Source organism: Hoplias malabaricus, chromosome 15, assembly GCF_029633855.1.
Source record: "Hoplias malabaricus isolate fHopMal1 chromosome 15, fHopMal1.hap1, whole genome shotgun sequence".
NCBI lineage: Eukaryota > Metazoa > Chordata > Actinopteri > Characiformes > Erythrinidae > Hoplias > Hoplias malabaricus.
This window is the reverse complement of record NC_089814.1, coordinates 3,852,956-3,864,347: the sequence shown is the minus strand read 5'-3', so window position 1 is coordinate 3,864,347 and position 11,392 is coordinate 3,852,956. Positions and strand designations below refer to the sequence as shown.

The following is an 11,392-nucleotide window of genomic DNA, read 5'->3' as shown; positions in this document are numbered from 1 at the left end:
TTTTATAACTTTATTCATATGAAACAAACAGAGTGACCAATGCAAAGAGTCAAGCAAAAATATCGTACGACTACAGTACAATTTCACCAGAGATCAGCTCAAAACCACCACACACTCCACTGTAAAGATCCTGTGAATCAAAAACAACACGCAGTCATTCAAAAAATATGATTATCTTGAAATGTCTGATCATTTCTGAGAGTCATCTCCCAACCTCACTCTGTCTATGATTTAAGATCAGGGGATGGAGGAAGAAAAGCCCTGGCTCAGGAGCACACTGCAATTCAGTGAAATCACCTTATACCTGGTCAATATCTCAAACATTTCACATCCTGAGATTAATATTACAAGATTAATCACCTATTTCTACGTGTTTGTGCTTGCTGTAGGTGATTTGTTCTGGAGAGAAAGAGAGCACTAGCAGATGACTTCATTTAAAGGTCATTTCTTCAAAACAACTTTCTACATATAATCTTTTAAAACGTGCAAAATCATCCAGAAACTGGTAAATAATCTTATAATATTCTTACCACAGACTCATAATGAGTTACATTAGAGGTATTTACTAGATTTATGATGATTTCTCTTGCCACAATATAATTTTCCGGTGCATTAGAAGTTGCAGTAGAGAAAAATAAAGAACTTCTTGTTTTACTATCAATATCTCACTCTGATACAAAAGGCTCTGCTACTGAAAATCAGCACTGCACAAGCAGAGGGTCCACCACATTTAATTAATGGCAGTTCAATAAATAACCTCGTCCAGACACGACCCTCAGGTCTGACCAGTGTATTTTAGATATTAAAATCTATATAAATATGCAAATCAAACACGTCTCGTGGCACTCGCGATATTACAGATATGGTGGGTACTGTTATAAACAAACTCATCTGATTGTGCTGCCACAGACGCAGCCCCCCGCCTCTGTGAAGTCTGACACCTGGAAACTCTAAAGGGACTCCAACCTGGAGGAAGAGGGAAGCCTTGCCCTTAAGCAGGGGAGTACCTCACACTATGCAGAACCCAAACACACAATCCCAGGAGACCACAAGTGGTACGTGAACTGTGATTGCTCAGCTGGGGGAGCATCTGTCCACAGCACCAAGTACACTTTGAAACCTGAGCTCGATCTGCACCAGCAACACAGGTTGCAAGGCGTTCCCTCTCTCAAGGGCAAGGCTGACTCACTAGTGGTCCCTCCCTTCTGAATGTTGAGTTTCAGGGTTCTTCTGGGTCCGGGTGGGCTGGATATGTGGTATCTGTGACTAAAATGATAAATATCTCAATAAAAAAGTCTAGAAATCAGTCCGTTCCACTTCAAGAATGTAATCGCACAATTCAGCAACATCGATATTTAGGTGGAAAATAACAAATACTGCAGTGCTTTACATAAAAGAAGCAGCAAAACATATTTGTCAATAAGAATATTCAACAGTCATTGCATTGAAATGATATTCAGAAAGAAGTAATGAAAGACGACACCATCAAGAGAGAGAGAATAAAGCCTCAAGTCATGGGAAGATCTGAGATCAGAGTCCGGAAAGCAGACCGAGCCGATGTGGGCTCTTTAGGAACATCTATAAAATAGTGCTAACCTGTTAGCATTCTTCTCTTTTTACAGAAAAGGAGGCAAAACTATCCCAGAACCCATGCTGCTACTCTAAGAAAAGTAGTGCACAACAGTCAAACCAAATCATAAGAAGTGAATAAAGAGATATGCACAAAATTCCTGACCGAAAAAGGCTTGACCTTTCAAACATTCTCCAGAATCTGAAGCTCCTTATTCTCTCAACATTCATTTGGCAGCTGCAGACTGTCCATCCTTCTCCGAGGCTCTTATCCATTCCAGACACGTAGCACTCAGATCGGAGAACGAAAACATTATAGCTCTCGCAATTCCAGAACGGGAACTATGTAGCTCTCGCATTTCTAGAACTGGAATCGCAGAACTTCATGGCTCTTGGAATTCTGCCAGGCTTCTCTGAAAATAATCCCAGAATCTGAACCTCATAGGTGTCAGAATTCCAGAAATTGAATCACATGGCTATCAGTATTCCAGAATCTTAACCTGATAGCTCTCGGAATTCCAGAAATAGCGTTTGGATTCGGGAACTTTGCGAGATGCCTTGTTCTCAGCTTTTAGATTACTCAGACTCCAGGATTCTGACACCTGTGACTTTCTGGAATTCGAACAGCTGTGAATCCCCAGTTCTGTAAATCTGACAGCTGTGAGGTTCAGATTCTAGAACCGTAATCTAAAAGCTGTGGGTTTTCCAGAACTGGGACCTCACCGACGTGAGAACACTAGACCTGGAAGTGCGAGGCGTTAACATTTCCCAGTAAGGCGGAGTCAGTTAAGCTATGACAGTGAATGGGACTGTGGCTCCTCCCTCTGCTCCTCATGCTGCTGTTTTGGTTGGGTGTTGTTTCTGATACATTCCAGTGGCTTCAGCCAATGTCTATGTATGTTGGACAACATTGAGCAGATGTTATATTGCACTATGGGGTGTCCTCCCCAAGGTCTTGTCCTCTCTGTAAAACGTATAATTGATTGTCCACGGCACAAAAAAACAATCCAGAAGAGGTAAACAGGTCGGACTATTGATTTTGTGCAATTACTGAACGACCTGAACTCATTCTGACGTAGAAACCTCGAGATTAGAAAACGGACCATGTCACCGTGGTCACTGAGCTAACACTGGGTTTACCTGGCTTTGCTCAGATACTGCACTCTTAAGTCAAATCACCTGAAGTCTCCGGAATATTTTTAATCAGGAGTGTTTTGTGGTCATTATGGGAAGCGTTGTGAACTACATTCGATTATATTTCCGCTCTGGTGTGTGGGTTTAACGACAGGGTTCGCTGATTTGCTCCACCCTCAGACACTTGCTGCCCACAAAACACATGGAAACCGCAATGGGAATCAAGTCCTGACCAGGGTGGATATGGTAACCGTTCAGCCCCACAGGAGAAGTGAGGCCTTTCCGTCAGATAAAACCACTTAAAACAAGTTAAATAAATCTATAAATTAGTGAATTAAAGGAGAAATGTTGTCAATATTAAATAATCTAAAATACTGTGCAGAAGTCAGAGACCACTAGGGAAACTCCCAGACCTCAGCATCACTGAATGTGACGTGGATCGTGAGAAGCAGAGATTAAGGCTGAACCATGGACGCTGTGCTGAATATCTTTTAACAGAACCATCCAGCCGACAGCGTCCTGTGTCACTGATGAAGGACTAGAGGACGAGCGACACACACTAACACACCACCACCACGTCAGTGTCACTGCACAGAACACCTGCTCTGTGTGCCGAGTGTTGAAGAACAGGGAAAGTGGGGCTAACAAAGTATGATGAGCAATAATAATAAAAATAAATACAAGACTACACTCCGTTATTGTAGAAATGAAGGAAGGTCTCTGAATTCTGCACAGGACGAAATAACGAGACACAAACGATGTGTACAAGCTTAGATCCAAGACTTCAAGATTTTCTCCAACACCTGAAGATCTCCCTTTTAAAATAAGGAGAGAAAATAAGCGCAAGGGAGATGCGCTTTAAACCCATGGTGTGTAGAGCCTTAGTCTGATTTGTCTTTGTCATTATCCTCGTAAAATATCAGAGAATAAATATTCACTGATCAACAGGCAGCTTTCATACAGTGATACGACCAAAAACTTCCAAACAACTCAGGAACTGTCAGGTGGAGCTGGCTCCATCATTGGGAGATCGAAAGTTTGATCCCAGATGATGCCATAGCCATCCGTAAACAGGAGTCTTGGAGTATAACTGTCCTCTTTCTCTCTGTGTGTGTTTGTGTACTGGATGGTCATGCTTCTCCCTCCATTACTCAGCATAAAGGTAGCACACACAGGGGTCTCTTAGCTGATGTAACACTGGAAGCTGATGTTCTCCTCCAAGCGTGTTGAGACCCGTGTCCAATTAAAACGATGATGTAGAGTTGACTCGGAGCTAAAAATGAAGTCTCGGCAAGTGAAACCAGCTTCTCTACATGAATCAGGATTGTTTCTGTCTTCTCGTAAGTGATTTCTTCTGTAGAATGTGTGTCTCAACCCATTGGCAGATGATTTGACTTTGGTCAAGCATCATGTCCAGTGATCTGCAAACTGGAATAAGACACTTTCCCCACATAAAACCACTTAAAACAAGTTAAAGGTAACAATAAACATGTGAATCTTCTTAAATTATCATTACAACAATCTCAGAATGAGAAAAATATGAATCGGGGAGGTTTCCCAGACATCCTACATCCTCCTTTCAATAGAAAAATCACAATTCAAAATGCTGTGTAATCTCTGTCTGGGAAACCATCCCATAATGTCTGGTTCAAATATGATTTCACTTGCTAAGACATGATTTTAAGTAGTGTGTAGCTGTATGGAGTGTGTATGAGGGTGGAAACAGAGGTGTTGGGGGCGCTGTTACATGCAGTCCACCACGTTGCTGGACCCTTGTCCCACGTCTCGGATTTTACTGATGTGTGTGGCACAGACGGCAACTCCTGCTCCAGCTCTGCAGTGGGATACAGATCCCACTAACTCCCATCTACACACACACACACACACACACACACGTGTCAGTACAAAAACACCAATTATCAATAGCTGATCTTAATTAAGTTTTAATAATGTGCTGATGGCAATCAAACCCTTACAACAATGTTCCAGCATACAATGTAAATGTTTCACTCAACAACAGTGGTGTCTACGAACATATGGAGTGTATCTGGATGACCCCATTCCTTCAGCCTCTCACCTGTTCATCCGGGGGTCGAACGCCTCCACCGTGTTCAGGTAGATGTTTCCATTGTGGCCGCCCACTGCAAAGACTCGTCCCATCACCGTAGCAACCCCGACTCCGCCCCTGGGCGTGGTCAACTCCGCTACGTACTCCCAGCGGTGCATTCTGGGATCGAAGCGCTCCACTGAGCTCAGCGGAGAGTTGTCGTCAAAACCACCTTGACAGGACAAAAACATAGGGTTAGGGTTAGGGTTAGGCAAAACCATTATCTACTATTTCCTCTGTGAAGTGCAATCATCAAACAAAGCCCCTGAATGTAACCCTCTGTACTCCATCAACCGCCTTTTTCGTGTTTATGACTGCCCATCTTTCCGGACCGTCAACGACTGAAGACCTACCGCTGGCCTCTACCGCTATCCGAGTTACCAACTAGACTCACCGTCGGGCCTTTACACGTGGCCGGTCTGAAGCTGACACATGACACTAGAGCCGTTTCTCAATACGTGTTCGGTTCTGTGCTTGTGTTCTTGGGAAACGTCATCAGTCTCAGCCCAAGTCCTGTTCCATTTAAAAGTCCACCTCTATCCCAGTACAGTCCAAATCCCCGGATGTGTTCTTGCTCCGTGTATTTTATTGAGGATGCACTGGGACCTGACTTCTGTAGAATTGAGGGAGTCAGATATCCCAGAATGCATTTCACACCAACCTCGGCGCTGGTTATTTCGCGCCACGGAGACAGTGACTCTCCGCTCCAGTTACAGCACGACCACAGTGTCCTCAGGGGTTTTCCCACTCGTCTTGTCCCCAGACCATGTTTCTACTATTCTCAGCATCCACTATCACATCTCTACCTCACCTGGATCTTTGATGGGACTGATTTAACTTGGAGTCTTTATTATTTTAAAAAAATATTTATAAATGTTTTGACCAGAGGAGGATGCCCCACCCCAGTGAGTCTTGGTTCCTCCCAGGGTTTCTTCCTTGAGGGAGTTATTCCTTGCCACTCTCGCCATTGGCTTGCACACTTGGGGTCGATTAGGACAATTCTGGGTCACATTTTTCTCTATAAAGCTGCTTTGTGACATCCCCATTGTTGTAAAAAGCGATATATAAATAAACCAGACTTATGCTCCTCAGAGCGGGTCGCCCAGACTGCGGAGTCCAGGTTTAATTCATGTTTAATACATAATCTCTGACACAACCAGGCAACAAGCTGTAGATCTGATGACCTTTATGTTTCACAGCGAGTCCTCGAATATTTGTACTCACTTATTTTCACTGGTCATCTGACCAGCGCAGTGACATTCCAGTAGTTTATTTTTTGTGTATGTGTGTGTGTGTGTGTTGTGTTACACTGTCAACGTCGCTCTGTACTAAACCTGCGAATTTGACAAATCTTTTCTCTCCTAAATCTAAAGTTCAACACCCCAGTGTCTATTAACTCTGACTCAGGGAACAGAGAGTAAAACCAGCAGCTCACTGCCATTATAACAGCGAATATAAGAGATTATATTACTCCAGCAGACATAAAAGTCATGTGTTGATGCTCCTGCTCAGTCACTCATTCACAAACACCTCACCTACACCTCATATACCTTCGGTATCAAGGTTCAGCTCTCTCAAGGCAGCTCATGTTTACAGTAACAGCACTGGGGTCACCTCAATGCCTACCCCTCCAGGTTGTATTTAACCAGTTTGGCCAGTACTGTCTAATATATTTGACTGAGGGCGCTGACCCAGATCAGAGTTGGCCTTGAGTTGAATTACGCATTCAATAAAGGTTTAAAATCCTTTTCATGGCCATTCAGGAGTAATTTTGTGTTTTATGTTGTATGTTTACGCACATCATTTCACCTCAGAATAATAACAGAAACAGAACTAACACGGCATACAGCTTAATATTTATCAGCCAAGATTTCTTTGTTATATGTTAAAAGGGACATATGATGAAAATCCAAGTTGTTGTGTTAATGTGTGAATCTGGAGCCCACCAACCCACACACACTGAGCATCCAGTAAGATTTCTGTGCGCTGCCTAAGTCTAAAACACAGGATAAATTGAGCCGTTCTGATTCTGCTCCGCTTCTGACGCAAGTGTGTGTAGAATGGCCACGCCCCCTGATCTGAGTCTGTCCAATCACAGCGCTGGACCCGTGTTTATGTGAGAGCACAAAGACGAGGTTAAACTCAGCAAAACAGACACAACGAGCGCGGAGAAATAAGAGCACTGAGTAAAAACGGAGAAGAAAGAGAACAGAGTGAAAACGGCTAAAAACCAGAGCTTCTGCTCCTCGCTCCTCACTGCTGTGCGCTCGGGGTCGGGGTGAACAGCGAGCGGCTCATTATCATTTAAAGGAACAGGTGCTGAAAGCGGGCGTTCTGAACAGGGCTGTTTACACAGGGGGAGAACACTGCTGTGGGGCTCGTGGGTTAAGAAACAGAACTGTGTTCCACTTTGGAGATGAGGGGGAATACTTTGCCTTTAATTAAGGCACCTGCTCTGAAAAAATAATAAATATACTTTACAAAATGGAAAACATTTAAATGCTTTTCAATGTTCAGAAACCACTTTATAAAATGTGCAGTAGTGCGTTTCTTTTCTTAAATATGGGCCTGATTGGATAACAGTATTCTGCTACTGGAATATGCGGTTATGTAAGAAACTGCTTTATACTAATCTTAGTCCAGAACAAAGCGGACTGTTACCAAATGTCCACCAACCAGTCAGTGCTGGAGATGAAGCTGGGTCTTATGAACTAGTGAAATGGATCTGAAGTCCCACTGGTCTGAGAGGTCAATGATTGCGCGTCGGGACGTAGGTGCCCCAGCAGCTGGAAGATATTGTATAAGCCAAATTTCTGATGATCACCACACGTCTGTTCCTTCTGTGAACCACTGGTGATTCGCTGCTAGGCCCAAAATAATCATCTAACGTACAATACATGGACATTACATTAATCATTTTTGCTGAAATAAATATTGCTCCTTGTGTTTACAAACGAATGAACGTCACCAATATTTTTTAGCCACTGGCTCAGTTTTCTTCTCTGGTGTGAATTCTACCACTGTACATGGTGATGGCTGGTACAATGGAGAACATTTATTTTTGCAGTGGAAATGTGGGTAAACAGTATTTTGGAACCAGCAGCGCCACCTTACATTTGGAAAACAGGCTTGTGTCATCCACCAGTGGAAATCCAAAAATAATTCAATAAAGAAAACAAGGTGATGTCTCTGTTTCTTACCGACGACGTACAGGCAGCCGTTAAGTTCGCTGACCCCGTTACCGGCGCGTCTCTGACCCATCTCTCGGACGTCCGTCCATTTGTTGAGATGAGGATCAAAGCGCTCCACGCTGGAGAGAGACGCTACACCGTCATTTCCTCCCACAGCATAAACATAGCTCTGCAGCACACAGAAACATCACCACAGTTCAGCTCCTTCAGGTGATTATAATAACAACAACAACAACATTACAATCACTACACTTTCTGATTCAACATCTTCTCCCTTTGGAGTTTCTGTTTAAAAACGACTAACAATTTCTAAGAGCTGAAGTATAAAAGACTTAAATCTTTATGTAAAGGACTTTAGGAACAAATTGAGGGTGAAACTCAAGTAATTTAATAAATGACACCCTATGGTTTTCTGTAAAAGAGTGGAAAGTAGGAATTTGAATACCCATGATGCTCTGCTCTTACCCCTAAAGCCACGGAGCCCACGCCCCCTCTGGGCGTGTTCATCGAGGCCACGGCACTCCAGCGGTCCGACTCTATATCATACCGCTCCACATCACTGAAACAGGAGTTATCGTCCAGACCCCCGATTGCATAGATAGGACCCCCTAAAGCAGCCAGAGCTATCCCCCTCCTACACACACACACACCAGGTAATTTTATAACATCCCACATGCCCAAAGTCAAATTTAGAGGCGTGTAAAGCCCTCCAGCATTGGACGGACCCCTGGTTCTCTGGATTAATGGAGTGATGGAGCTCCTGTGGGACGTGTTGGAGTGGTGTTTGTGATCCAGATCTAAGCCTCCCACATCATTAGTGGCCTTCTTAATACTGAATGCCCTCAAATCCCAAAAGTACTGGATGAAGTTCCATCCTTCAGAGAACACAAATTAATAGCTCCCTAGCCCAATGAGGGCTTTACACTCCTCTAGTCCAGTCTTGGCATTGAGCACGGTCGAATTTACAAGCCAAAGCTCATGTTCAAACAAATATGATAATGTTCTAACGACAATAAAATAATAATACACTCTAACAATAATAATAGTAAAACGGTGCAGTTACCGTTTGGTGTTCATAGAGGCTTTCATCATCCACTTGTTGGTGAGAGGGTCAAAAACCTCCATGTTTCCCAGGTGTTCGCTGCCATCATGTCCACCCACTGCATACACCTTCCCTGTGGATAGATAGAGAGACAGATAGACAAACATCAGATTGATAAAATGGTTTTGTGGCAGTAGCAAACACTGCATGTTCATGTTATCGGGTGTCGTCTCTAAGGGGAACAGTGGTCTTTGGGAACCACAACAACGGCGGTGGTAACGTTAAGCGGTGTTTACTCATGGTGTATCGGCGTGTTGTTGTTGTTTGGGACTGAACACAGCTCCGTCATCAGTTCAGACAGATCAGTAGAGTTTGTTCCTTCCTTGTTGCAGCGTCCAGCTCTCGCTGGATTCTTTCGTCGGCCACCGATCCAAGGAGCGTTTGAACCTCTTCAAAAGACCACGGCGTCATTTTACGAGCTGCCGTCGTGAGTCGGATAAAAACAAACGTGATCTCTGCTGCAGCTGGAGATTTTACAGATGGAGAGTTGGTGCTGGTCGTCTGCGTTGCGTGGCGTAGAGTGACGACTCTCTCTGGACAATCAGCGCTCTGCAAGGTTTACACGCCATGGTTTAGTCCCTACTCGACTCGCTCTGAACCACGAGAGAACAGCCACTAAACAAGAACCCGCTTCCAGAACCAGGACCTGATTCACCTGCTGGAGGAGGAGGAAAGACGAGTAGATCTGAGTCTAGTAGAATAGGGACCATGCATTGGAAAGGTACCAAATGTAACAACAACTAGTTCAGAACCCTGTGATCTGATTGGACGAGAGACACTCCCTGAGTGCTGATGATGTAGGATAACTGTACTGAGACTCTGCTTCAGAGGCATGATCTATGTAGCCTTTATGAAGCAATACCACATTTTCCATCAAAACACCATAATATCTACCACAAGATGTGAAATGGCCTTTCTTAAGAAGAAAAGCTCCAACATCACTCATAAATATACATAACACAAAGCAGTTGCTTGCCTTAACGCACACCTATGTGACACAGCATGCTAGTGGGCAATGCCATGTTTATGTTGCTCTGCATAAGTCCAGTGATGTTATTTAATGAACAGGGATAACACTCATTAATCAACATAATAAGTACATAAAGGAAGGCACGGTGGCGCAGCAGGTAATGTTTCAGTCACACAGCTCCAGCACTGTGAAGGACTGGTGCCCCCTCCAGGGTGTATTCCTGCCTTGTGCCCAATGATTCCAGGTAGGCTCTGGACCCACCGCGACCCTGAACTGGATAAGTGCTTACAGATAATGAATGAATGAATGTATGTTTGTTTACTGCATCCATTTGATAATTCCTCTTTCCTCACCTCCTACAGAGATGACTCCTACGTGTCTGCGTCTGCTGTTCATCTCGGGGCCAAAGAACCAGCTGTTTTTGCTGATGGAGTAGCACTCGATGCTGCGGAACGGATCTCCAGAACCTCCTCGACCTCCAACACAGAACAGAACACCTGCAGGGGATCAGAGGTCATGTTTATACACAGCTGTAGTTCACACAGTGCGGGAAACCATGTAACCGACATGACCAGAAATTAGTTTACAACACGACATGATATTGGCAGGACATGACGTAACCCATTACTCGATCTGAAACCAAAAGCAATCGCAAGGAAATAATAAAAAACAGGAAATGCTCTGGTTTCTGTGGTTGTGTTCAGTGTGAGTTGAAGCATGTTGTTTGTGTTACTCCGCAGCTCTCGTTTACCAGCTCAGCAGCCACACTCCAAACCGCTCACTTTTAACTTAATCAGCGAAAACTAGGCACCGTTTACACTATGATCTGAACCCTGTAAACAACTGTTAAACCATGACATTTTACAGACTATACCCGTTCATCTCAGGCTCTGGCGCAGTCCTGATTTAGACCGAGAACAGCTCTGAGTAACGCAGCCTTGGTTCCCCTTCAAAAGAGAATCAAGGATCAAAAACTCAGAACAAAACCAGTTCAATATCCAGAGTTCTTCAAAAGGGCAAAAAGGAAAGTGTGATGAGATGGAACTATTTTACCTGGTGAAAGGTTGATAATAAAAAACTATTTTCTTCTTATTTATATTTAACTCTAACGAACTGTGGTATAATCTCAATAACACAAGGATGGCGCTGTACTGCGAGATGTCGACGCTGGTGACTGATCTTCAGGACTCTGCCTGTGACCACAGCACACCACGTTACAGTACACATTATAGTAATAACATTGAGTGCATTACCGTTTAAATATCAGACTGGATGTTCAAACCTGATACCAACCCCTGAGTAACGGAGCTGCACAGTGG

The 11,392-nt window shown here is 43.8% G+C and overlaps 1 protein-coding gene across 1 annotated transcript in view; it reads right to left on the bottom strand.

Annotated features, from left to right (window-relative positions):
* sdad1 (SDA1 domain containing 1) overlaps positions 1–11,392 on the bottom strand; it is a 39,470-nt gene continuing 28,078 nt past the window's right edge. Inside the window, exons 28-33 of the mRNA XM_066646368.1 lie at positions 10,427–10,570; positions 9,065–9,176; positions 8,467–8,635; positions 8,011–8,170; positions 4,781–4,982; positions 1–4,570 (exon numbers count right to left, since the gene is read on the bottom strand). Coding sequence (XP_066502465.1) covers positions 4,447–4,570; positions 4,781–4,982; positions 8,011–8,170; positions 8,467–8,635; positions 9,065–9,176; positions 10,427–10,570 — 911 coding nt within the window. The 3' untranslated portion in view covers positions 1–4,446. The remainder of the gene's footprint in view (positions 4,571–4,780; positions 4,983–8,010; positions 8,171–8,466; positions 8,636–9,064; positions 9,177–10,426; positions 10,571–11,392) is intronic.